This window comes from Muscardinus avellanarius (genome assembly GCF_963383645.1).
Source record: "Muscardinus avellanarius genome assembly, chromosome: 7".
NCBI lineage: Eukaryota > Metazoa > Chordata > Mammalia > Rodentia > Gliridae > Muscardinus > Muscardinus avellanarius.
Window position 1 is genome coordinate 79689077 of NC_137793.1, and position 26355 is coordinate 79715431.

Below are 26355 nucleotides of genomic sequence, written 5' to 3' on the forward strand. Positions count from 1 at the left end.
CTGTTTCAAATAAAATATAAAAAATAGGTTTGGGAGGATAGCCTGGAGGTAGAAAAGCATCCAGGTTTTCTTGTACTGGGTACCAGGTACCCCCGGTCTGGGAAGATAGCCTGGAGGTAGAAAGCCTCCAGGTTTTCTGGTACCAGTACCAGGTACCCCTGGTACCACCAAAAAACCAAACAACACCCCCCCCCAAAAAAAAAAAAACAACACCACTACAATGATTAAGAAATACCCAAGTAGAGTATAGGCCTATCACTAACCGGGATTTTTGTACTCAGTCAAGAAATATTCATTACATTTAATTCTCGGTAAAAAAGAACAAACTCAAAGGGCTAACAGGATCGGGTTTGAGACTAAAATGCCACTGTGTGGAACTGGGCAAGACAATCGACTGTCTGGACCTCAGATTACTCAATAGGAAACTGATGGTGTTGGGTTAAAAACCTTCTAACTTTGAGGCCTTAGAGATTTATTTGGTTGCAAATTTTCTAAGAGCTCAAGTTGCCAGTTCTGAAGTGAGGTATCTTCAACAGAAGACGAGCAGGAGATAACCCAATTCAAGATTATCTTGGAGTGAAGTACCATTTGCTTTGGAGACTGATAGCCAAGGACTACTCTGGGTCCCGCACCGTTAGTCCACAGTGTATGTCTGCGCCCAGGCAATGCCCACGTGGGAATAGCAGTACAGGAATCCCAGGACAGAGAGGGTCACCCAAGGCCAGCCTGTAGAGAGGGAACAGAGATGGAAGAGTAGTTAGCAATTTCTGGGCAGGGCCTCCTACCTGGACAACCTGTCCCCTATGGAGATACAACATGGGCATCGTTTTACACAGTGAGATACGACTTCTGAAAAGTGTGGGTGTGGTGTCAATGGAAACCTACCAAGTGTCCTACCTTCCCATTAGGATCAGCATGCAATTAAGAGTGTGCTGTCGCAAAGAACAGGGCAAGCTTTTAAAGAATATGTACTTAGAGGACTAAAGCATTACGATAAAACAGAAAATGGCCATGAGTTCCAGAGTAAATCTTAAAATATAGATTGACCATTATAGTGAACTGAGTTGCCTTTGGAAGCACACAGAAAAGGGGATTGAGATTAAATAATCAATTCTAAAACTCAAAGCTTTCAGTGATTCCTTCTATAAATATTTGTTTTAGAGCATCCATTCTTTATTTCTTCTTGTTTCTTTCTTTCTTTTTTGTGGTACTGGGGGTGGAATCCAAGGGCACGGTACCTCCAAGTTACACTCTCATCCCTAGTTTTTAGTCTTTTTAAAATTTTTGAAACAGGGTCTCACTGAGTTGCGAAGGGCCTCGCTAAGTAGCTGAGTCTGCCTGTGAACCACAATCCTCTGGTCTCAGCCTCCCAAATGCTGGGATTACAAGTGTGCGCCACCACGCCCAGCTTATTTCTTCTTGTTTCCTAAATTAATATCATTTTCTGATGAGTATTTATTACTTAATTATCTCCTTGTCTTCTTACGTATTTTATTTACACAAAGGATTTTGGGGGCAATACAAGTGACTGAACCCAGGGGGATTCTACCTCCGAGCTACCCCTAACCCATTTTATTTTGAAACAGGGTCTCACTAAGTGGCTGTGGGCCTTGCTAAGTTGCTGAGGCTGGCCTGGAACTTGCAATCCTTCTGTCTCAGCCTCCCAAGTACTGGAATTACACTGGGATTATAGGTGTGTACCACCAAGCCCGGCTTCACTTATTCAAACCTTTGTTGGGGACTTTGGAGAGCCAGAGGTGCTGTGGAAGATCCTGGAAGCCAAAATCAAAAGACTTGGTCTTGTGTCAATATTCCCATTTTCTCTTGGGAAAGACAAGCGCACAAAGTAGGATTTATGATCTGTGTAGGAAGTGGTAGGTAGTGGAATTTACAGAACACAATTAAACTGAGCCATTTGGGATCCGTAAAAGTCTGCAGGTGGGAAAGGATGCAGACAAGCTACTACAGAAATCACCTGAGTGAGTATCATAGCCCATCCAAAGGACTAGGCTCATGTGATGCAGCTGCTGCTCAGGGAAGGGGCAGGTGGACAGGAGGAGGAAGGAGGTTGTGGGAAACCTCTGAGAGTTCCAACAACCCTGGCAGGCTTTCTTCCCACTGTGTCAGACATTAGTTTCTCTTATTATTACTAGGATGTGAGTAGGTCACTGCAGCATAGTGGTTAAGTGTGTAAGCTCTTACATAAGATAAAACACAAGCTCAAATCATGGCTCTGCCATTGGCCAGTTGCGTAACCTTAGGTAAGTTAAATGAATCTCAAACCTAAAACTAGGGGCCCAGAAACTTGCTTACTAGTGTCCTTATAAAGAAGACTTGTAGGAGGTCCAGTATACAGTTGTGCTAAAGAAAAGACAGCAATAATGCCATGTGGTGAAGGCAAAGAAGTATTTGCCAGCAAGATTAAATTGACAACAGGAGGGTCAAGCCCTGAGATTCCTCCTCATTCCTGGTTCATTTTTCTCCTTAGACTAGCTTGCCATAAGAATTCTCCCAAACCCTGTAGGCAAGAGAAGAGAGGGAAGCAGAGGATCCTTGGTACTCTGTTCCAGAACCAGCCCTATGGGTCAGCTCACATCTGCTTAGTTGGACAACATATTTGTTTCCTATGAGTATCATAACAAATATGTGAACTTACTGGCTTGGAACAACAAAAATCTATTCTCTCATAGTTCTGGAGGTCAGCAGTACCAAACCAAGGTATTTTCAGGCCACGCTCCCTCCAAAGACTCCAAGGGAGAGTCCTTCCTTGTCTTTCCTAGCCTCTGGCGAACCCTAGCCTCCCTTGGCTATAGACCCTCAACTCTGATCTCTGCCTGCGTCTTCCCTATGTTTCTCTATGTCTTCTCCTTTTCTTACATGGACAAGTCATTGACCCTAAATCCAAGATGACTTCCTCTCATGATTTTCTCTCTGCAAAGACTATCTTCAAATGAAGTCACATTCTGATATTCCAGGTACACATGGATTTTGGGGGGATACTATTCAACCCAGTATAGCCAAGGGGAGTCAAGAAAGATCCTTAGAGCTCCCACTACTGTGGCTCAGACATAGAAGCCAGGGGGCCAGTCAACACCTGCTCCCTAGTAGGGTCAGAGAGCAGGATGAGGGGAGGGGGTGTGAACACAGAAAGCACGCCTGGACTTCAGCTGTGTTTTAGGTGAGACATCAGTGGGTATTTGGTAAACAGAGGCTTGCTGTGAAGGTGGGCAAATGAGGGTGTTTCATTTACACAAAGCTGGGCCTGGGTGCATTGAACAGCTGTGCTTGACACCTGTAGTTGTTAAGAGATGTCCCTGTAAAAGAACCTGCCCAGAACACAGAACTGGGAAGGAAGAATGGCTCCGATCCCAGCCAAAAGTAAGGCACAATAACCTTTAGTGTGCACCACAGCTACACCCTGAAAATTCTACCCCCTCTCACCATAGATGCCATCCAGAGAAACACTTAGGACTTGTATCCTGACTGTACTGTGATATCTCAGTAGGGTGTCAATTCCCTTGTCTACACAGGAAAGCTCAATATAGTTTCTATTTTTTAAAAGTATGTAAATAAAATATGACCGCAGATAGTGGTGGGGTGTTTTAAAAACATACTTTAGAAATGCAAAGGATTAACAAAGGGCCACTTCAAAATTTTATCACATATATACAATTCACTGACTTTTTAATGTACAGTGTTCCTACAGACAGTAGTCTTGGTGTATCAATTTTCTAACAGCAAAGACTCCTTATCCTTTCCTGACCTCAGGAGTAAGACACATGATGAGGGAGAAAATACAGATTCTACAAACCAGTGTTGCGTACCATTCAAATAGCACTTTGTGAGCACTGGCCGTGTGCCTGGCCCTGTCTGAGACCTAAGATCACCCTATTTTTGGTTGCCTGTAGGCACAAGGTCTGACTGAGGCAGAAGCAAACCAAGCACTGATGTGGCCCCAGGGGAAGGAAGTGGGTTTGGGGCAGAGTCTCCTCCTCCTCAGGGCCCAGAGGAGGGCAGAGAAGCAAAACTGAAAAGCACAGGAAGGGCTGTCTGTATGCAACATTCTGAAGACTACTATAAGGCAGTCACACAGGCTAGTCAGTCATCACCAAAAAGATGGGGTCAAAGGGTTCTGTCCTAACAAAGCAACACTGACCTCCCCCTGCTGTCCTCTCTCCCCTTGGCCTTTCTTTGCTGTCTCTTCCCTTTTTGTAATCTCTCTTCTCACCCATTTGCCCACTTTCCAACCCCTATTCCCACCATTTCCCCACACTGGGCAGCCCCTTAGCACACACTCAACTCTTATTCCCTCCATTAATGTGTGATGAAGCATTGGTCAAAGGAAATGAGCTTTCCTAAGAGAGAACTTTAGGATGGGAGCCCTCTACATAATCTGCACATTCATTCAACGTTGGGCTCCCAGAGTCAATGATATGTGTAACTTCCCACCAGATACTGGGCTTTTGATACCTTGACCTAACAAGACCTAAATGAGTGAGGAGTTTTCACAGATCATAGACAGGCAGCGTTGAAGAGATGATGAATGGGTTGCTAGCAAGTCAGACCACCATTACAAAGGACTGGGAAGTTACATAGGTTTGGGCAATACAGTTAATGGGACAGATTGTTTGAGAGATAGAGCTAAATGCAAGTTAAGTATGATGTGTAGCACAATGGAGTAAACTAAGAGGACCAATGTAGGTAGCACAATAGATGGAGTTAACAGGATGTGGGTAGGTGTATCATATTGTTAATAGGGTATCAGTGGGTTGCATAATAAGTGCAGATAATGAGATACAAGTACAGCACAGAGGGAAATAGTAAGAAGTAAGAGAAATCAAGTGGTGCAAATTTGCTTGAGGTTATCATGGCCAAGCAATCTTATGAGCAATTAGATAAGTCTGAAAGGACTGGAAAGGTAGAGGCTCAGATACAAAGGAAAAGACCAACCTCTCCCAGGGCCACAGAAAGTCAGAGGATGTGTTTCCTATAAAGTGAGGGGATAATAAGAACAAGAAGCAGGTCTAGCCAGAAAACTTTGTTGTTAAAAGGCAATGTTACCAGGCAAGGTGGTAATCCCAGTACTTGGGAGGCTGAGATAGGAGGATAGCAGGTTTGTGGTCAGCCTCAACTATTAGTGAGGACCTCTGCAACTTAGTGAGACCCTGTTTCAAAATAAAGAATAAAAAAGTAGGGCTGGCAGCGTAGCTTGGAGTTAGATGCCCCTGGGTTAAAAAAAAAAAAAAGACAATGTTGTTAGTTCTTGTCTCAGCCACCTGGTGAGGTTCTCAGCAACATAGCAAGATCCTGTTTCCAAACAGAAAGAAATTTTAAAAGGGCTGTGGGTGTAGCTCACAGGTAGAATGTCCCTGGGTTCAACCCCCAGTGACACAATAAATAAATATGTAAAAGGCAATGTTGTGAAGTGGTGCAGCCATACTGTGGGAAAGAGTATGAAGGTTCCTCAAAAAGTTAAGCATTGAAAGCAGGAACTAGAAGAGACACCCACATATATCCATGTTAGCAGAATTATTTACAATTTCCAAAATGTAGAAGCAACCCAAGTGTCCATTGGCAGTTGAGAAGATAAGTGGATGTGGCATATACATCCAATGACATATTATTCGACTTTTAAGAAGTAAATTCTGACATGTTATAGCATGGATGAACCTTGAAGACTTCACCTTAAGTGAAATAAATCAGACAGAAAGAACAAATATATAATTCCTCTTATATAAGGTATCCAAAGTAGTCAAATTCATGAAGACAGAAAGAAAGGAGGAGAGGAATGGGCTATAATAAAGTGTGTGTTTTAGAAGATGAAAAAGGTTTCAGAGATGGAAGGTGAAAGTTGCATAACAATGTATTTAATGCCACTGAACTGTACCAAAATTTAGTTAAAATTGCACCTCAGTTATGTATCATTTACTACAATAAAAATTAAGCTGAGCAAGAAAAGACCTGGGAAAAGTGATACAAGGAAAAGTGATACATATTATATTATTCTATTTATTTAAAAAGAAAACTAGTTTAGAATTACAAAAAGGATTCCAGTGGTTGCCTGGGGCTGGGTGAGGGAGAAGGCAAGTCCATAAAGGGGAACTGGGAACCTTCTGGGATGATGTTTTGAATCTTGATTATGAAAATGGTTTCAAGGGTGTATACAAGTGACAGAATTCATCCAACAGTACATCTTAAATGGATACATGTGAGTGTGTTTTATGTAGTTTTCCATAACACTAACATTAAACAGTTTAAAGGCAAAATTATGTCTGTGTTAGTCAGCACTACAAAAAGTACATGAGAAAAATAAAGTTGCAAAGATTTACATGATAGGTAAATGATGGACTCAACTTCAGTATCTATTAACAGCTAAATGGATAAAGAAAATGTAGATACACACAATGGAATTCTACTGAGCCCTAAAGAACAAAATTATATCATTTTCAAGAAAATTGGTAGAATTAGAAATTATGCTACGTGATATACATCAATCTCAGAAAGTTAAGAGCCAGATGTTCTCTCTCATGAGTGGAAACTAGATAGAAAATAGGAAATGAAGTACTTTAAATAATGTGGGAGTAACCAGTAGGACAGTGGAAGGGGATGGGGGATGGGAAGAGGAAAAGGAGGATTGAGGAAGGAAACCGTTCAAATACTACAGCAATATAGGAAAGTATTACTCACTAACATGTATGGGGAGGGAGGAGAAGGTCCAGGTAGGATGCAGTAGTGAAGAGCCATGTTCATGCATGTTTGTATCACACTGAATCTCACTGCAGTGTATAACTGCAATGCACCAATAACAGTATAAAATAAAGGAGAAAAGATTCACTCTAGCTCATCGTCAGCTGGCTCTATTGCTTTTAGGCCAGTAGCAAGGAAGAGACATCAAGGCTATTCACCTCATGGCAGGAAGGAGAAAGAAGAGGAAGGAAAGAAAAGGAGGAAGGGAGAGAAAGAGGGAAAGAGGGGAGAGAGAGAGTGGCCAGGTACAAGAAATAGCCTTCCAGGGCTCGTCCCCAGTGGCCTGCTTCCTTCAACTAGGTCTCACCTTCCAGTTTTCAGTCGTGCATTCGGCTATCATTGGGTTAACCCAATGACGAGTTCACAGCCCTTGTGATACAGTCACTTCCCAAAAGCTCCACTTCTGAACATTACTGCACTGGGGACCAAGGCCTTCACCACAGGAGCCATTAGGAGACATTCCAGACCCCCACCACAACAGGGGCATTAGCAAATCACAGATGTATAGCATAGGGCTGCAATGTCCTAGATATATATGTGCCCCAAGGTGCTCAAACAAAAGATGTAGGAAACACACAGTTCCTTTTAAAAATGACGGTCTCTAGCCCTTCATCTCCCTACACTGGACTGAACACTGGGCTCCCCTAATCATGACTTCTCCCACCGGGCCTCTGAGGAAAAGGACTGGAGGAACTTTTCTTCACCATGCAGATGGGTTCAGCAGAGGGTTCAGTGGAATCAGCACAAATCTCTATCCCGTGAAGAAATCAATCCCTTCTAATGGGAGAGGAGTTAATGGAGTTGCTCAATTGTGCAGGAGCTATCAATTACCCTATCAAAGGCTCACTCAGCTGTCAGGCTGGGCAACACTGCTATCTGGGCTCTAACAGGGCCTTTGCAAAAGCCACATCCTCCTGTGAACCATTTCTAGAAGAAAAGGGCTGGTGATTAGTATATGAACAAGCTTTGCTGGGATTCCTCCTCTTGGCCGCTTAGCACCACCATCACTGTCCATACGCAAAGAGTTTCCAAAGAATATTCAATCTACTATACAGTTTACAAAAGTTACACAAAGCCTTGGATAATTCTCTCAACACTCTGAGGTAGAAATGACTAGCCTCCTGTAAGAGGGGGAAACGGGGCTTCTGAAGGTAAACAACTTGTTATGGACTACGTGACTAGCAGATTCTTGTACTGTGGTTCAAACCCAATACTGATATGTGTGCTCAAAGCCACGCTAACTCAAAAGGATCCAAAGCCCACATGTTAAGCCTAGGATGTCAAGGACGAATCCTCTTTGGAGAACCCTTTGAAGAATGTCACTCTGTTCCTAGTCTTTATTTTTAATCTACCATCCACACATTGCTTTAGCATCCTCCTTCTATCTGCCCAGGAAAGTTTTCTAGCCAGAAGCCCTGGCACTCTGCTGCCCACTGTCCCTGCAGCTCATCCACTGCCCAGTCATCACCTGCTGGATTACAGCTCTCTGCAACACTGAACACTGTGACCATCTTCACGGGGGTCCCCACAGCTGGACTGATAGGCTCTTGCTTTTCTGTCCATGGAGCAATGTCATTCAGTGAATCGAAGTCATTGAAAGAAAGTAGAAGAGGAGCTTCCCCTCACTCCTGAGAGCCACCATGATACAAAGGGAACAATGTTCACCACCAAGGCTAGCTCTAGTTGGTGGAAGCCAGAGTCTGCAAAAGTGAAGGACTTTATGATTCGGAAATGTCACCCGTGTCCCTGGGGGTGCATGGGCATATGTTACAGCCCACATAGCCATTCTGGTTAAGAGTAGTGAATCATGACTTCCTCAGAAAGGCTACAGAAATGAGCTGGCTCTGGGATCCCTGTGCAGTAGAAAAACAGAAGAGGAGATACAAAGAGATGCTACAGAAGAAGGATTCATGGAACTTGACGACTGATGGATTTGGGAGCCAAAGAATAGATTCCCTTACTGATCTGAGCACAGCCTCAGACTGTACCCACAGGGCTGATATCCAGCTGATGCATGAAGGGAGACTCTATTGATGTTTAAGAAAGATGTTTACTCACTGTTCAGTAAAGACCATGGTTCCAGCCTCTCTTCCACAACTTTTCTTGATACAGCAAATGGATAAGAGCTAGTTCTGCAGAGCCCGTGAGCACCTGCTCTTGCATTTACCACCATCTTTGCCAATCAATTGATCTCTGGCCAAGCCTTACCATTGGCAGATATTTTGAATACCAGCCCCCTACCCTATGCACATACAGATGATTCTCACAATCATTTGACTTGTTTACTTTTCAACTTTATTGTGACCTGACAGTATACCTATATAACCATCCCATTTTTTATTTTCAATGTAGTATCCAATAAGTTATATGAGATCTCTAACACTTAATTATAAAATAGGCTTTGTTTTAGGTGGTTTTGTCTATCTTTTTCAAGCTGGTGTAAGTGTTCTTAGTAAGCTAGGTTTAGTTATTGTGTTCAGAGTATATATTTTTACTTAAAATATTTTCAACTTATAGTGGTTTTATGAAGAATTAACCCCATCTTATGTCAAGAAGCATTTGGATTGCTCTGCTTTGGTGAAATTTTCTATGTTGAGGCCACTGGAGGATGGGTGTTTCTTCTCTTAGAGAACTAGCTCATACATCAGACCACAGTCCTAGGTGCTGGCACAGGTCTGAGAAACACCACCCCACCAGGTTCATTGCCATTATTCGGTCAATTATTCAGATAACTTTATGCACACTGCCTTCATTAAAATCACTGGCTCCTGATGGCACTTTATGCTTAACACTGTTCAGATCCAATGGGAGAAATGATAAGGTACTTTATTTAAATCTTATTTACTCCTGTGATAGCAGCCAGGAAATATCCTGGAGCCATTGATCAATGGTCTTCAGACTGTCACCCTTCCTCCAGAGCTAAATTTAGAACTTTAACTTTAATAGAGCTATAGGGCATGAGCCTTTTCCCGTCAGAGAACCGGCTAGCTTATCGGAGGAGAGACACACTGGCATAGCAAAGCTGCCTGGGCTTCTAAGCCTATAAACTCTGAGGCCTATTTCCAAACACATAGCAATATGGACAGAAACTGAAGAACAAACTCTTGCTACTTCTAATAATAATTTCTTACCTTTGTACAGCTTTTTTTTTCCAGAATGATTTTAAGTATTCTATATATAGATTATATATATAAGTACATATACAGATTTGGGACTCAACCCTAGGTTTTCAGGCCTCAGTATTTTTCAAAAAAATGCTCCCCTGAGAAGAAAGGACTAGGAAATTCTTGTGTTGAAATTCTGTTCAAGATTGAAGCAGGAAACCCTAGAACAGTCAGCTAACATCAGATACATTTAGAAGGCATGTGAAAATCCAGACCCCAACAGTTCTCGACGCAGTTCTTGGGCAGGCCTGAGGATGTGCATGTCTAACTAGTTCCCTGGTGATGTGGGTGCTGCTGGTTGAAAGACCACACTCTGGAGATTGCTCTTCTAGGGGGACTCTACAAAAGGCCAAGGGAGGGACTTTCTATGAATAGAACAGTTCCTAAATAGACTACAAGCAAAGGAGATAAACATTTACTGAGGGTATGTTCCTAGGTACTTTGCTTAGCACATTTCCTTCTCACAACCACCTTCTTAAACAGTCCCATTTTTTTAGTTCTCATAGTTAGGGAAACTAAGGCTCAAAGGAATGAAGTCACTCTCCTAAGGTCTAATATCTACTTGGTCATTGAGCTACACTTGGAACTCAGGGCTGTGTCACTCTAAAGCACAGTGGCCACCAAGGCTCAGGAAGCAGTAACTTGCTTTAGGCTGAGTGGTAGGAAAGCTCAAAGCAGGCCTCTGCCTCCTAGCACTGTCTCTCTTCCTTTAACTCCCCAGTTTCTTAGAATCCTATCATCCCCCTGCTCCTGATGCCCAACATAACATGTGGGAGTAAGCAATAGGTTTGTATTTTTAGAACACAGCCATCACTAATCAATCTGGGCCACCCATCTCCTGGGGCCTCCGCTTCTTCCTCCTTATGAAGAGATGGAGAAGCGGTAAGTGTTCCTACATGCTTTGTCCTGGTTACTGCCTAATTGACACCGTGGGCATTTGCAGAGCATGTTCCTAGTGCTTGGATGATTCTTTATTAAAACTGTCAAAGCCACAGTGATTTGGCCCCTGCTATGGACTGAGCCTCCACAGGGAGAGGGAGGGGGTGGCTGGGACCACCCTTGGGGAGCTTCCTGCCACCCTGGGCAAGACTCTCTTGCTAGGTGCCGTGTGCACAGTTCAACCAGCACCAATAGTGGTCCTTAATAAATCACATTGTTCACAGTCAATTTCACATCCTGATGAAGCCAACCTCGGTGGTATTTTTCATCCTTCCCCAACTCCCTGTACAAACCCTGCAGGCAGGCGCTTACTGAAGCACTCACTGTCATAAAGTAAAAATCATTTCACGTGAAATTGAGGAAGCAGGAAGAACAAGCCAGAGCCAATTTTCCTATTTTGACAGCACAGACAGAAGGCGGTGCCAGAAGACACATTCTCTCTTCAGGGCGAATGGGGTGGGGGACCTACTTCACACAAAATGGCCCTCTGCAGTTGGTGCCACAGATGCAACTCTGGGCACTGGGGTCAGAGGCTGCACAGTGGAACACGCTTTGCCAGCTGTTCTTCTTCCTTAACTGGGGTTTCTGATGCAGCCTAAGTAGGAACGTGGCCCATTGTTAATTCATGACCATGCTACAGAACACAGTGGATGCTGCCTGGTGAGTAAGCTAATAGAAGCCATTTTCCTGCAAGAAAGCACTGTGGGTCCAGCTCTTTGCTTTGAGATCCACTCACCTACATAAGTACTGTGATCCTCCCTTACCTACTGGGCATATGTACCAAGACCCACAGTGGATGATTGAAACTGCAGATACTACCAAACCCTATACAAGCTATTTTTTGTTATAATGCATAACTATAATAACCCTTAATTATAAATAGTCATCATAAGAGATTAGCAATGATAAAATTGAATGTTTATAGCAACATACTAAGACATGAGTTACATGAATGTGGATTCTGTGTTCACATCTTGTGATCCTGTACGTACGCTTCTTGTGATAATGTGAAATGCTGGTGGAGCACTCCAGCACTGAGAGGAGCACTCATGAGAGTGAGCTTCCTGTCACGAGAAGAACATGAGCAAGGGCAGGGTGTCCGGTGAGCCAGAACACAATAGAGGAGATTTCTCCTTTGTACCAGAGGTTGGATTGGCTCTGAGAGTTTAAGACTCTGCTTTCTGTTGGGTATGGTGGCACAGACATAATTCTGACGCTTGAAAGACTGACATAGGAGGATTACAGGTTCTCAGTCAGCCCCAGTAAGTTAGTGAGACCCTCTGCAACTTAGTGAGACCCTATTTCCAAATAAAAAAGAAAATAGGGGTGTAGCTCAGAGGCAGGGACCAGAAAATGCATGGTAAAAATGACCAAAGAATTAACAACAGTGAGATTGAAGAAATAATTATGAGTTGTTGAGTCATTTTACTCATAACACTGCCAAATCCCTTACTTTAGGTAACTAAGAAGAGCGGGTAGGTAAAACTCATGAACAAAAATCCACACACCACATGGCCCTTGGCCTCCATTTTCCCAGTGGGACACAAAGTTAATTGATGGAAGTGCCCATGGCCTGGGAATCTTCCGCACTTGTGGATGTGACTGGGGAGGAGGCAGCTGGCAGGTACTGACCCTGACACTGGGAGTTTTCTAGGGCAGCAGGGCAGGAATGCACTCCGCTTGCCCCATGTACCAGCACCAATGGAATCTGCCAGAAAGAGCTGCAAAGGGAGAGAGTGAGCTAGCGATGCCTCAGCCCCGTGAATATCTAAAAAGGTGATGTCAGCAAGCGTGCCTGACATGTTCTTTTTATAAAGAGTTGTTAGAAAAGGATCCAAGTTACTTGACTTGAATTCTGGAGCAAAGAACAGAATGATAAAGCTAAGCTCGTAATAGCAGAAGTCACTCTTCCCAGAGCTCTCAGAAGCCACAGTGGGCTAGGAATGCCAGACAGCACTGGGACTGGGAAGGAAATGTTCCTGCCTGTTATTAAAGGCAGCTTTGTTCTACCTTGCTGCTCCCACTTGCTGTGTCTGCAGAAGTCTATTCTTCTCATCAATACACTGAGGAACATGATCGGTTTGAAAGCTGGAGGCAACGTGGAGCAAGAACTTTCCTAAATGCAGTCTTTCCAGCACCTGCCTCTGGGCACAACCCTGTCCACTCCCTGCTCCTGTGGTCTGGGGCTAAAGGCAGGCCAGGATGTAGCTGGTGGCCATGATTTCTCCTGAACCCCTAGATTTGTTCTTATTAGTGCTGACTAACCAACCACCTGAGCTGCTTTTTGTCTTCTTCAAAAGGAACTCAACTGACACACAGAACTGTACTGAGATTAGTTCAAAAAATGTGGTTATAACACTTACTAATGTTATTTGGAAAAGGCATCTCATCTTCTAGGTCCTTCTATAGGAGAAGTGTGGAAGACAGAGATGAGAGAAGCATCCCAGCTCGGGAGAGACTGGGCTGGGGTGCTGTCCACAGTTCTCCCTCTAGTTGCTGGCTAGAGGTGGCACCTTGCTCATCCCTCAGAAGCAGAGAGCACTCTGGCACTCCTGGGCTTCAAGAGGGGACAGCACAGGGACAAGCCAACTCGGTATCAGGGATCCAGGGCTCCTGTAAAAGAAGCATCAGAGCTGCCCAGGAATGGGGCAAGGGCTCTTAGGTCATGATCTAGGGGAGGGGAAAGGGCCCTAGGGGTCTTTCTATAAAAAAGCTGCTTACCTGGAAGACCAAGGGCTCTGCTGAGAGCCACAGAGCTTTCTGACTTCATAGCTGCCCTTCCCTAGAGAGGCTCACGTCTGCTGCAGAAGCATAGGGCTGGGGAGCCACGTGTGAGCCTGGGAGGACCACAGCTCTCAACCCCTGGACAGCATCCACAGTCCCTGTCACCTCAGGCCACCTGGGAGGCAGGGGACTAGTGAGGGAATGTGTGCTCAGCTCAGCCCGATAATTAAAAAAATAAATAAAAGAAAACATGCATGTGATTGTAGACTTGAACAAAGCTGGCCATTTCTGGCACCGTGCTTACAGAGGGACACTGGCACACACAGGCCACATCCATGAAGTCTAGGGCTCCACCATTTGGACATACACATGATCCAATGTTCAGTCTGTAAAAATGTAAAGTCACATAAAAAGAGAATTAGATCCGGGGATGGTGGCACACGCCTGCGTTCCAGTACTGGGGAGGCTGAGACAGGAGGATTTCAGGTTCAAGGGCAGTCTCAACAAGCCAGTGAGGCCTTCAGTAACTCAATGAGACCCTATTTCAAACTAAAAAATAAAATAGGACTGGGGGTATACCTCAGAGTAGAAAGCCTCCACATTTAAGTCTTAATACCACACACACACACACACACACACACACACACACAAAAAAAAAAAAAAAAAAAAAAAAAAGGTGGGGGGAGGAATCAGATTTACTCTAGGTCATCAGCAGCAGATGGGAAGAGGCCAATCTTGGTTACTATCCAAGGGATCTTATAACAAGATCTCCTGACAAGAAGGGGCCAACATAGGTTCCCAAATCTCAGCTTTTAGGGAGTTTGGGGAACTCTCCTTTTATTAGCCATTTGTGGAAGACATCTGCCTCTGGGAGGTGGAGCTAGATGGCCCCTGGCAAAGTTCTTCTAATTCTAGGCGATTACAGGCTCAAATCATCTTCCCTTTCCCAGGGAAGTGCATACTAAGGCTAAGACACAAACCAAAGGACCACTTTGGGGTAGGGGTCACATCTGTCATGAACAGAAGGCAGTGTTCCAGCAAGCTGCAGCCACATCAGAAGAACACGGCACGGTTTTAGTGACGTGCTTATGAGGATATTCATTTGACGTATACAGTGACTCAGATGCTCTTTTTTTCAACTTAAATGACAGCCGTTTTTGTGCCTGAAAGACCTCACTCTGAAGAACACTGTGTCCCCTCCGGCTCCCTGTTCTGGATGAAGGCCCCAAGGGTGAGTCTGCTGAAGACAGTAGGCAAGCAGTGCCAGAGGCACCAACCTGGCTGGGAGCTATGACTTTCCAACCCCCTCCACGGGCAGCCTGGATGTCCTGAGCCTCCAGGAGCCTCTGCAGGAGCAAGCATTGGGCAGTCTGAGAAGCTCTCCTGGTGCAAGGAAGCTTTTCTTCTTTACCAGCTGCTCTGCTCAGATTGGAACATTTGGAGCCAGTTGTGCACAGGGGTGGAGGAGACGGCACAGGGCACAGAGGAGAAGCGAGGCCCAGGCAGCCCAGGAGGCCCAAGTCGCAGTGGCCCCTAAGCTGTCCAGCACCTGCCGTGCCTCCTACATGCTTCTCGTTCAGGCAGCAGGGGGTGGGGGGCGGGATCCTTCAGAAAACTTTTCCCAGATGCTTATTCTCTTCCTCGGTGGGGTCTCCACGGGGTTCGTTGTCGGCCTCCAGGGAAGGGGGTCTCAGCGTCTGGCTGAGGTTTGTGACCTCAGAGCACAATATTTACATGATGAATTCTTTCCTTACAGGGCTTCCAGATGCTCCCTCGGATGTGGGTCACTTCAGGGCGTGGAACCAGCTCTCCATCTGCTCTCTGATTGCTCTCCAGTGATGGGCAGTGTCTGCGAGGGGCAGCTCTGTGGGCTGGACCTAGATTTTCCCAGATGACCAGTCACATCTGTCTGGTTCTTCTTAATAGTGTCCCAGCTCTTGGAGCTTGAGGTGGTGGCCCAAGAAGGACTGTAACAGTCCCACTTTTCATGACCCTGGTCAATCTCTGACAACATGGGTGGAGTACCAGCCTAGACCTGGGGTACCTTGGTGGTTCAGAGCCTGTCACCTCCCTGCCCTGGGGGCTGCCTGGTGTTCCAACAGGAAGGTGCAGCTCTCTTCTTGCCATCTGGTTGGGAAGGATCTGACCTGAGATGAAATCATTGCTATGATTCTTATCATTCAATGCTTACTGAGCTCCTGCTACATACAAAGTAATAGGGATAGTGGAGAGAGTAAAAGACTGACTTAGAGTCAGGAAAATTCAATCTAAAAAAACTGGAATTCAATATAAAAAAAAATCATGAGCTCAGGGTGTTTCCCAGCATAACCGAATGTGATACCATTTAACATTTCTCCACCTTTCCCGTGTGCTGAGCACTACACCAAGGGTTGGGGTATGGAAAGGGAAGAACTGGCCTCTGACCTCAGAGATCTGGAGGAGGGAGTTAATAGCACAGGGCATAGGCATTTTGGAGGTAGGTCTCAGGGGGGACCGAGAGCAGGGCTGAAGGGAGGATGGTGCTCAGAAAACGTGAAAATGTGGACATTAATGCTCAAGCAGCAAGTTTCCATCTTTTGCTGGAGTCATTCCTAGGAGTAAATCCTCCCTCCTCAGAAGAAAGCCTGCCCTCCAGCTCCTGCCCATCTGACATGCCCTCTCTCAAAATTTTGAAAGGAGTTATATTGAGGAAGTTTCTACCTGTGCCTCTATGTTGGAGTGTCGGTCCTCTACCCTCTTCTAGCAGTTTCAAAGTTTCTGGCCTAATTTCTAGGTCTTTGAACCATCTTGACTTGACTTTTGTGCAGGATGAGAGGTTAGGGTTTAATTCCATTTTTCTACATATGCGTAGCCAATTTTCCCAACAACATTTGTTGAAAATGCTCTCTTTTCTACAATGTATGTCTTTGGTACCTTTATCAAAGATCAATTGTTTATACATATGAGGCTTTGTCTCTGAGTCTTTTATTCTGTTTCCTTGGTCTATGTGTTTGTTTTTGTGCCAATACCATGCTGTTTTTAATACTACTGTTTTGTAGTACAGTTTGAAGTCAGGCATAGAGAATTCAATAGTATAAATAATGCTATGAACATATACAAAATTGCCAATTCCAATCTCAAAGACTTGTGAGGTGAGGGTGAATGGGGCAGGACCTAGTGAGGAGAGCAACAAGAGTGCATGTATTTTTCTAACACTCTATACCCCAACAAAATGTAAAATTACAATGTACCCAATAAAGGATTTAGAAAGAAAAATTTCCCCCAAAATATTTAATTTAATGTTTATTAAATGTTTATTTGACCAGGTAATACACAATATGAAATTCAAAAGTATCAAAGAATAGCCAGGTACGATGGCATATACCTGCAATCACAGCACTTGGGAATCTGAGATAGGAGAATCAAAGGTTTGAGGCCAGCCTCAGCAATTTAGTAAAACCCTGTTTCAAAATAAAATATAAAGAGGGCTGGGGGGTTTAGCTCAAGGTAGAATGCCCCTGGATTCAATCCCTAGTAAAAAAACAAAAAACAAAAAACAAAACCCAAAATAGTACCAAAGCGTACGTAGGGAGGAGTACCTCCCCACCCTACACACCCAGTCCCCCAGTCCTCTCTCCACGTGGACGCCTCTCCTTCTTACCGCCTTGCTTGTTTCTCTATCCACAGACACTCTAAGCACATAACTATGAAACATAAACTTTCTTTCTGAAATATGTACTGTTTTTAAATGCAAATATGACAATACTCTTCCTTTCCTTTTTTTTTTTTTTTTTATCAGTACTGGAGATGTACCCAGGGCCATTCTACCTCTGAGCCACACACCCCAGTCCTGTTTTATTTTGTATTTTGAAAGAAGGTCTAAGTTGAGGAGGGCTTCACTAAATTGCTGAGACTGGCTGTGAACCTTCAATCTTTCTATCTCAGCCTCCCAAGTACTGGGATTACACGCATGCACCACTACACCTGGCTCCTTTCTTTTTTTTTTTTAAGGTTTTTATATCTTGGCAATCGTTAAAAGTATAAACAATAAAAGTATATACAATGCTGATTCATAATTTTTAATGGTTGTAAAAATTTCTGAAGGAATGTGCTATACAACATTTACTTGGTGGCCTGAAAGACCTTTATATCCATTCCAATATCCTTTTATTACAAACAATACAGCAACAAATATCCTTGGACATATTTCATTTCACACATGTGAAATTATGTCTGAATGACCAAGCCCTAGAAGCAGAATTGTCGGGTCACTCATGATAGATGTTGTAAACGCTCACTCTAGAGGTCTGGCCACTTTATAGTCCTGCCAAAAATGTACAAGGTAAAACATCTGCATCTCTGACAGTCTGGTGTGGCACCTTGTCATACTTTCAATTTGCATTTTTCTCATTCAGAGCAAAGTTGAGGGGTTGGGGATTTAGCTTAGTGGTAGAGCATGTGTTTAATATGTAAAAGGCTCTGGGTTCCATATCTAGCACCAAGAAAAAAAAAGTGAAGTCAAGCATCTTTTAATTTATTTCAGAGTCATTTGTATTTCCTTTCCCTGGGATCTGTTGATATTTTCTCCTCATTTTTCTTCCAGTATGGTGTTTTCACACAGATTTAGAGGAATACGGTTGGTTTTACTGTGTTCAGCCTGAAAAGTGTTCTGCAACTGTCCATGGGAGCGTAAGGCAAACGGCGTTCAGCAGTCAGAGGAGAAGCATCACAAACCAGGCAGGCCTGGGGACAGTCGGCTTAGTCAGGAGCTGGCTCTGCTGTCAGGGTATCCTGAGTGACCAGCTGTGCACAGCTGGAATCTGTGTACAAAGCACATGGTAGGCACCTGGTCTGCCCTCCCAGCAGCTCAGCTCCCACTGTTTCTGAATCTTAAATGAGAAAAACAAGGCCAAATGATGGCATCATAGCTGGGTGGGCTAGAGCACGTCTGCAATCCTGGTACTTGGGAAGCTGCAACAGGAGGATCGCAGGTTCATAGCCCTCCTCAGCAACTTAACAAGGCCCTCCACAACTTAGTGAGATCCTGTTTCAAAATTAAAAAAAATACAATAGGATTGGGGGTATAGCTCAGAGATAGAACACCTCTGGGTTCAATCCCCAGAACAACAAAAAAAAAATTAAACAAATTTTTAATGATGGCATCATAATCTCCATAAGGGAGCCAGGCAAGAAAGGGTACGCACTACTTTTCTTTTTATTTTCTAGGACCCTTCAGCTGAAGAGCCAGGGGATGAGTAGATTGCCTGCCTATTCTTCCTCCCTTCCCTTTGCTCCTAGCTCTTTGACTCTTTTCTTTTCCTTCCTTTCTCCTATCTATCCATCCCATCAACCTACCCATTTCACACTGACAGGTGGGGTAGGCAAGCCTTTTCTCCTTGAGTCTCCTTTCCAGGAAAATCGTATGGTTGAACCAGTAATAATTATCTAGTATTTCTCCCAATTACTTCCCCTCGCTCTTGACAGCAAGGTCTTCCTTCAGTTCGGAGCTGGTCATGGTAGAGGACAGCAGGCGTTATGTTAATTAGCCTCAGTCATACCATCTCTGCACCTCTTAGGTTAGGACTGCTGTGTGCCTCCCATCTGTAGCCCCAATAGTCCCTTCTTGAGTTTCTTTTTCTGCAACCAAACCCTGGCTTAGAGGTCACCAGGGGCAAGTTGGGTGCCTGCTTTACTTATGCTGAGGCGCAGGTTTCCCATGCTCCTCTGAGGATGATTCTGGCCCTGTCACTAAGTTGTTCTGGACAATTCCCACTGGAACAAAGGCGAGGGAGAAGAATGGACTCTCTACTCCAGGTCTTGTCTATATCCCTCCAGAGGCAGCAGTGGCCTCAGCTCCCAGCTTCTACCAACACTTCCTTGAGGTCTGAGAATCAGCCGTGTAGCACTCCCTGGTCTGAGGTTCAGCACAAAACATAAAACATCCCTCAGAGGTATGATCACCAGCCCCTAGGACCTTCTTCTTTGAGCTCCCAGATTCTATGGATCCCACCTCTCTTTGTGGCTCCCCAGCCCTGGAGTAAGGCACTGTTTTTGACAGTTACATCTATCTAGGTTGCCTCAGTGTCACTTTTTACTCTCTCAGGCTTCTAATACTTTCATATTTCTGGTATTAAATTCTTTCTATTTGAAATACCTAGTATGGCCTCTGTTTTTCATCAGAGATATCATCTAACTGTAGCAACAGATCTGAATGAACCAATATGTCATCTAACTTTCAATTATAGTCCAGGGTGTTGGTCAGTGCCCTGGGGTAGAGAAAGGACCAGGTAGGAGACTCAGTGACTTACTGAGCCTGGAGTGATGAGTATTAGTCACATATAAAACAGGCACCCAGAACTTTAGAGGGTCAGCCCTTGTGGAAAACCAACTGGAAGAGTTACTAGCCTAGTATTCACTTTGACCCATAATTGGAGTCACGATCTATTTTTTTTTAATTATCCTAGGTTACATTCTCACCCCAGGGATAAGATTATATTACTCCCAGTGGATAATTATCAAGGCCTTTCCAATGGAACATTTAATTAGTAAAATTTCATATGGCTGATGAGTCACCCTTTCTGAATTTATTTATTTATTTATTTATTTATTTATTGTGGTACTAGGGGTGGAACCCAGAGGCTTTCTACCTCCAGGCTATACTCCCAGACCTATTTTTATATTTTATTTGGAAACAGGGTCTCACTAAGTTGCTGAGAGCCTCACTAAGTAGCTGAGGCTGGCTTCGAACCTGCGCGATCCCCATCTTAGCCTCTCAAGTGTGGGGATTACAAGCGTGCCCCACCACGTCCAGCTACCTTTCTGAATTTATAATATGATAATAGGTTAAAAACCTATCCCTCTCCACATATATAAATATATATATACATACATATATAATATATATACAAACATATATATACATACATATATATACATATATATATGTGTATGTATGTATATATATATATATATATGTATATATATATATATATTTGGATCACTCATACAAACTAGAGGAAAGTGTGCAATGAAGCAAGTAAGTTAAACAACAGTCTTGCCCAGTGCCCTTGTGTCTTGCATACACTCCTTCCATCCCCACTACTTATAAGAAGCATTCAAAGGCTTATCTTGTTTGAAGTAATAACTATGCAAGGATATCCAGCTGATCTAGAAAGAGATTTAAATGCCTTCTACCCAAGAGCTTCCAAATGTTCTGATTAAGATCTTGAGTCGTATCCGAATCTCCATAAATGTGTTGGCTAAGTTCCAGAGCTGCAAATTAAAGGGCCTTGTATTATGTTTTTTCCTTTTAAGTGGAAAGAAAAAAATAATCAGACTATGCTCCCTTCTGTTAAACCCAAGAGTGCACTAATAGTTCAACTGTTTTATGGAGCCTTTAAAAATACAGTTTTGGAAACTGCCTCTATTTCAGCATAGTCTCTAAGACGTGGAACCAGAAAGAAGAAAGAAATAATATTTCCTACCTCCATGGTTGAAACCAGTTTCAGGACCCAGAATTCCAAGCCTCCAACAATGAAATGAGCCCTGAGCTCAACTACCTTAAGCTCTGTACATTCACTTCTCTGGGTCTTTTGTTTTCTTGATTTTAAAACCAGGATTACTAATCCCAAACTACAAAACCATGAGAATTAGACATATTTGATTCTTCATTCACTTAACAGGATGCCTGAGCAGGAACTAGTAAGAAACCCTAATCTCTGCCAGTAAATTTGAACTATTTTGGAAAGTTCCAGAATTCAATATTTTAGCCCTCAGCCTCATGTCAAACAGGCAAAATGGACAATTTCATTCCCCTTTGTGTTAGGGAGGCAAGAACAAAACTCTAGCAAGAGTGGACTTTGACATCCCACAACTATAAATCCAAAAACATCCCCATAAGCCCATTGCTTGCCACTGAATGAGCACATTTTTGATAGCCAATGATATGAGTGACCTCTACAGTTATGGAGACACAAATCCCTTGCATGAAAAGCTTGCTGTTTTATTGTTTTTAATCATTTGGTCAGTTACATAATTTTTATAACATCAACTTTGCCTGACATTTCATTGCTCTGCTTTATCAGTACCCATAAGCAGAAGAGCTGTTGGCACCACAGAAGATAAGTCAAAGTCATCCTTAATTCTGATCTCCGTGGGGCCCTTGCTAGGAATGACATGATGCCTCAGGCACACGTCTTTCACACACCGTGTGGACAGTGTGGTGGTCCAGGCATCCCATCCTCACACATGAAAACATACTGCATGACTGTACTCCACTAGGTCAAGGGCACATATGTACACAAAGGTTGACCACAGCCATGGTGATATTTGGTCCCAGCATTATCAATCACTCTGTATCCAGAGTGATTGGCATTGTGCCAGGGCTACCTTGGCCTGACCCATTAAGGCTTAAAAAGATTACTCTTTAGGAGTTGACGTGGAGCCCTGGCTTAGTTTGTGAATCTCTTTTGGAATGATGCTTATGCATAAACTCCTGAAAATGAGCTCCCTTAGATACAGAAAGAAAACGGGTGGCCATAAGAGAGGTAGAATGTGATTCTAAACACTGTCTGAATCCAGCCATGTGTCTAAGGATAAGCCCTGTGTATTACATATGAATATAGAGACAAATATATGCTATATTATATTTATCCCTTCTACCCCCCTCAAGTATTTGCTGAGGCCAAGATTATACAGTTGGGCTGATTCCAAGATTTGAATTATAGGAAGCTGTTTTCACATATACCAATTGGGTTATTTTCCACAAAATTCAAGAGTGCTGGATGTCAGAGCTGGAATAAATTATAGAATCATTGTGCTAAGAATGGTCTGTCTCAAAAAGGCTCAATCCTGGTGTCACTTGAACTGAACCACAAATTCCCAGAATGTGTGGGCATGTTAACTCAAACATTCATAATACAACCTGCTTTTGCATTTTGCATAATGCACACAGACCTCCCCACAGTTTCCAAATTAATCCTGCATTATATATTAGCACAAGTGCAATACACATGGCCACTGATTTCTCTATAGAACAAATAAATTCTTACCTAGAGAAAAATAACTGCTGAAGAATGCATTTGGTGTTGTGCATAATCAATCAGCTTTCCACTTTTACACTAAGTGTATATAAGTTTAGGGTCTTGGGGTAACACCCAAATAGCACTGAGCAAGCAGGCTGGATACGAAAGGCAAGATTTAAGGCCCCCACCAATGAGGTATGGGCCCCGAGCAATGTAACAGCACAGAAAAAAAAATACAAATGCTGCCAAGATGGAGGGAACATTCTGCTCACCACCAGCCCCACCAACTATGCTGCTGGGGAGTAAGGGCCCAAATAATAAATGCAAATAATAAATGCATGGCTTTAAGGTTCCTCCAGCCAAACAGGTGCAGACTATATGTTCATGCTAGTCCTCTGAGGATCAGCAAAGCAGCACTCAATTTACCTAAATATTTTTCTCTGCGGTTGCAAAAGTGATTCAGATGTTGAGACTGCTGATGTCACACATGGACCAAAGGGTCTGGAAAAGTTATTACTCACTTAATGATGCTTTCTGGGGAGAGCAGGCACCCAAGCTGTTCTTAAACCACTTGAGCAAAGGGAGGGGCAGGTGGCTTTGGTTTAGACAGTGGTTAGGGTAAGGCCAGAGTGAGCAGTGGCTGGGTTTGCATGGTTCGAACTTCCTGCTAACAGGAAAGGAACATATTCATTTTTCTTATTGATATCCTCAAAGGTAGGACACAAGAAGAGGAAGGAGGGGTGGGGCTCGAAAAGTTGTTAGCAGTCAAATATCAAAATTGGGGCCAGACTAGTTGCTGTTGTTATTGTTTATTTGTTTTGGTACTGCGGACTGAAGTCAGGAGGAATCTACCCCCAACATATACCTCCAGGACTTTTTATTTTGAAAGAGGGTCTCCCTAAGTTGCTGAGGGCCTCACTAAGTTGCTGAGGCTGGCCTCAAAACTGCAAAGTTCGTGACTCAGCCTCCCAAATACTGGAATCATAGCCGCCATGCCTGGCTGAGCCAGACTTATTTCTCTACCTTCAGCTGACTTTGGGGATTTAAAGCCCCACTCCAAAATGTACCTACCGTGTGACTCAACCTTCCTAAAATGGTATCCTCATCAGAAAAAGTTGTGTAACACTGAAAAAAAAATGATGTTGTGTTTGAAGGAAACTGGCCCAGTGCTTATACATAACAGATGTTTAATACATTTCCCTTAATCTAAATCCAGAAATTAAGAAAGGTCTGTTTCTTTCCCATAATGCACATTTACCCTCAGTTTTTTGTTCTTATGAAAATGAGAGTGGTCATAAGCTTCTAACTTTTACTTAGCAGCAATACTGGGAGAGAGAACAGGACAGACAAAGGGGTGGAAGGAGATATAACACCCGCGGACCTGGGGAGCTAGTGGTCAAAGCTTTGCACAAGCAACCCCGCCAAGATGGGCCACACATTTCTGTTCATCTCCTCTCTGCTGCTCACAGTGGGCAGAAGCATCTGCTCTGGCTGGAGAAAAAAAATGGTTCCACTGGGTTGGGGAAAGGGCAGGTATTATGGGTGGCATGGAATGTCCCACACAAAAGATAAAGTAATAAGTCTTATTCACAGGGTGACCTATTTGGAAATAGGACTTTTGCAGAAGTAATTAAGAGGAGGTCATACTCAATTAAATCCAATGAGACTGGGTCCTTTTTAAGACACGGTCACAGACAACTGAGGGAGGGCCCCATGATGAGACAGACGGGAGTGCTGGAGCTCAAGCCAAGGACCAAGGACAGGTGACCACCACCAGCTCTGGCAAGGGGCCAATGCCTGCCCAAAGTCTCACCGCAGCGTGCCGATGCCATGATGTGGACCATGATGTTGATGGCCAGCCTCCAGAACTGACCAGGAATGAGTTCCTGTCTCTGCCACCTGGTTTGTGGTATTTCTGGGAAACTAACAAAGTGAAAAGAAATGATCCACTGCTTTATCTTTTTTTTTTTTTTTTTCTTTTGGAGGGGGAAGATTTTAGTGTGTAATTTTACTCCAAATTGGAATAAGTTGGATGCTACAGTGTTTTGTTTTAGAATAACAAACTGCAGATCTATATATGTATTGCCAGCTAGTTATTAGACTGTTCAGAGTTATTTTAAGCGTACAATATATTTTACATAATGTATCCAGGAGTTGGGGTTCATAATCTTTTTATACTCCATGGCCAATATTACAGCAAATTTGCAAAAGATAAAGATGCAAGACACATATGCAAAGAGAAGATAGTGAGTGATCATCTCTGGGTTGTGGGATTATAGGTCATTTTTCTTTTTTGTTTCAAATGTTTCTCATCGCGATAAGAAATATTTTCAAAAAATACATTTTACTTTCAAAGAAATGTTATTGTCATAAAAGAAATAGAATGCCTTGTTATATTGTGAACTTCTGCCTTGAATTTTGATCTCAGGCCTCTGGGATATGTTCTTAGACTGTTGATCAGGCCTAAGAGGATTAGGCTGGAGCACGTGGTAGTAGGAACAAGAAAATGTTCTTTCATAGATAGGGAGAAAATGAATTTACTCTGCCAGTCCAAGAGGCGCAAGCCAGGGAGGTTGTGGATACTATTTTTTTTTTCTGATTTCATATAATATATGGATATGGATAGTTCCTCTTATACTCAGGAATATTTACAAACAGACCTTAATGTCTAGCTGCTTAGTCTATTAGTTGTCTTATAATGAAAACCAGATGCATATAAAGTAAATAAAGAGTTCTGGTTTCACTATGCAGGCACACATACCTAATACAACCCCCGGATCCTGATACTTACAACTAAAATAGAAAAAAAAAAATACACAAAGCAACTATTTGGTTACTCAAAATAGTAAGCAATCAGTAGATTTTGGAGGAGCAAAAATGTGGTGATGCTAGTGAATGATTTTCCCAACCTTTTTTCTCTTTTATCTCTAGACTGTGCCCAGCTAGTGCCATTGTGGAAATGCAGGCGAGATCAACAAGATGGGTACTAAAAATCAGAAATTGTGTCTTTTCAGCCAGAGTAACTGAAGAAAATGGGCCCTTATAGGATGGGAAGAGCAAAGGGTACCCTAGGGGGGAGTGAGCTGGCAGAGTCTGTCTGAGCTGCAGACGAGGAACCCAAAGGATCATGGGGAGGCTCAGGCAACAACCTAAACTCAGTCATGGCCGAGTCCCAGACTAAACCCCGAATTGCGCAAAACAGACCCAAAGCAAAACAGGAAACATTTCAGAGACTGAACTGAGAATGAAAGCACAGCGTGCAGTTTGAGCCTAGCCAGGTTAATTGTATCCACCTCCTGATGGTGGTAATGGACTGCATGGGTATAGATACTTGTCCACATTCATCACATACTGTACAATACTTAACATGACTACATGCCATTGGATGTCAAGTATACCTGAATAAAGTTGATTTAAAACAGAACAGTGACAAATGGTAATGTCTTTATTGTACTGAAGGTAGGCTCTGAGAAAGAAGCATCCAGGTATGATGAAAAGCATATCCTACCTGCTAAGCTGGGTGGCCTGGAACAAATTTTAACCTCTTGGAGGTTTTGTTCCTCATCTGAAGAATAGAAGTTATAGTAACGATCCTTCTAAAGAATTTCATGAGGACTATCTGGACTAATATAAGTAACGGAGCATTCAAGTGCAATGAATAAGTGTTTGCTTCCAAATAGTCACTCCAAAGGACATGGCAGTGAGCTATAAGTAAAAGATACAAGGAGATCCCAGGGCAAAGGCTGTTAGGCAAATCTACATCCCCTCCTGTAGTTTCC

At 43.3% G+C, this 26355-nt stretch overlaps 1 protein-coding gene across 3 annotated transcripts in view; it reads right to left on the minus strand.

Annotated features, from left to right (window-relative positions):
• Positions 1-634: 634 nt before the first annotated feature.
• The window catches only part of HHAT (hedgehog acyltransferase), a gene marked incomplete at both ends in the record, with an annotated part of 308381 nt that continues 282660 nt past the window's right edge, over positions 635-26355 (minus strand). For all 3 annotated transcript variants that reach the window (XM_080699073.1, XM_080699072.1, XM_080699071.1), the window contains one exon: positions 635-726. In XM_080699073.1, coding sequence (XP_080555199.1) covers positions 635-726 — 92 coding nt within the window. The remainder of the gene's footprint in view (positions 727-26355) is intronic.